This window comes from Arachis duranensis, chromosome 1, assembly GCF_000817695.3.
Source record: "Arachis duranensis cultivar V14167 chromosome 1, aradu.V14167.gnm2.J7QH, whole genome shotgun sequence".
Taxonomy (NCBI): Eukaryota; Viridiplantae; Streptophyta; class Magnoliopsida; order Fabales; family Fabaceae; genus Arachis; species Arachis duranensis.
This window is the reverse complement of record NC_029772.3, coordinates 10409720-10410798: the sequence shown is the minus strand read 5'-3', so window position 1 is coordinate 10410798 and position 1079 is coordinate 10409720. Positions and strand designations below refer to the sequence as shown.

Genomic DNA, 1079 nt, shown 5'->3' with positions numbered 1-1079 from the left:
ATTCTATCTATAAACATCGCCAAAAAGAGATTAATAAGAAACTAATAACAATAGTAATAACAATAATAAATAGGTTAACTGTTAAAAGAGTAGCCAAAAGAAAAACAAAAAGAGTTATGTACCATTCAACCTTTTTCACCCTTTCTTTGCAAAATGTACTAACCCCTCTGCTCCATATTCATCACTATTTTTTATTTTTTTTTATTTTATGTTTTTCTTTTCTCTTCAACCAGAGGCTTCAACGCACTCCCTTGCAAAATGCCCAGGCTTACCACAATTGAAGCAAGTGCTTCTAGAACCATTACCATTGCCACCGCCGCCTCCGCCACCATACCTTCCACCTTCATTGCTGCAATCCCTAGCCAAGTGACCAACCTCACCGCACCTATAGCAACCACCACCACCAGCGCCGCCACCTGCACCACCGCTAGTTCTCGCGGTAGCACAGTCCCTCGCCATGTGACCAAATCCACCGCATCTAAAGCACGAAACACCACCGACACCTCCACCACCGTGACCATTACCGTTACCGCCACCGCTTCCTCGCAAGCAATCCCTAGCGAGATGCCCAAATCCGCCGCAATTAAAACATGCACCACCACTACCGCCACCAGCGCCACCAGAATTGTTGCTCCGGTTGCAATCCCTAGCCAGGTGTCCGACTTCGCCGCAGTGGTAGCACCCGGCGCCACCTGATCCAGCAGCACCACCTCCACCTCCACTGGCGCCGCCGTTTCGCCTCCATCCGGCGCCAAATCCGGATCCGCCGGATTCCTTGGGACGAGAGTGTAGGGGATTGCCGTCGGGAGCAGTTACATCAACGGCCTTGGTCTTGTGGTTGTCGCCGGTGGCGATGGAGAACTGGACGCGATCGCCTTCGTGGAGAGTGCGATAACCGTCGGATCTGATGGAAGACTGGTGGACGAAGAGATCTTCGCCGCCATCGTCGGGCTTGATGAAGCCGAAGCCCTTGGTGTTGTTGAACCACATAACAACGCCGGTGAACCTCTCTTCCGCCATCGGAGAAATTTCTTTTTCTTCTTTTTCTTCTGTGAGAGCAAACCCTAAACAGTGTTGGA

General features: G+C 50.6%; 1 protein-coding gene across 1 annotated transcript; it reads right to left on the bottom strand.

Moving 5' to 3' along the window:
- LOC127744735 (cold shock domain-containing protein 3) lies at window positions 1-1079 on the bottom strand. The gene has a single exon (XM_052256945.1). The coding sequence runs from the start codon at window positions 1018-1020 to the stop codon at window positions 226-228; it is 795 nt and encodes a 264-aa protein (XP_052112905.1). The 5' UTR covers window positions 1021-1079; the 3' UTR covers window positions 1-225.

Coding starts and splice junctions, on each gene's coding strand:
- LOC127744735 (XM_052256945.1), bottom strand. CDS start 1,020: ATGGCGGAAGAGAGGTTCACCGGCGTTGTTATGTGGTTCAACAACACC.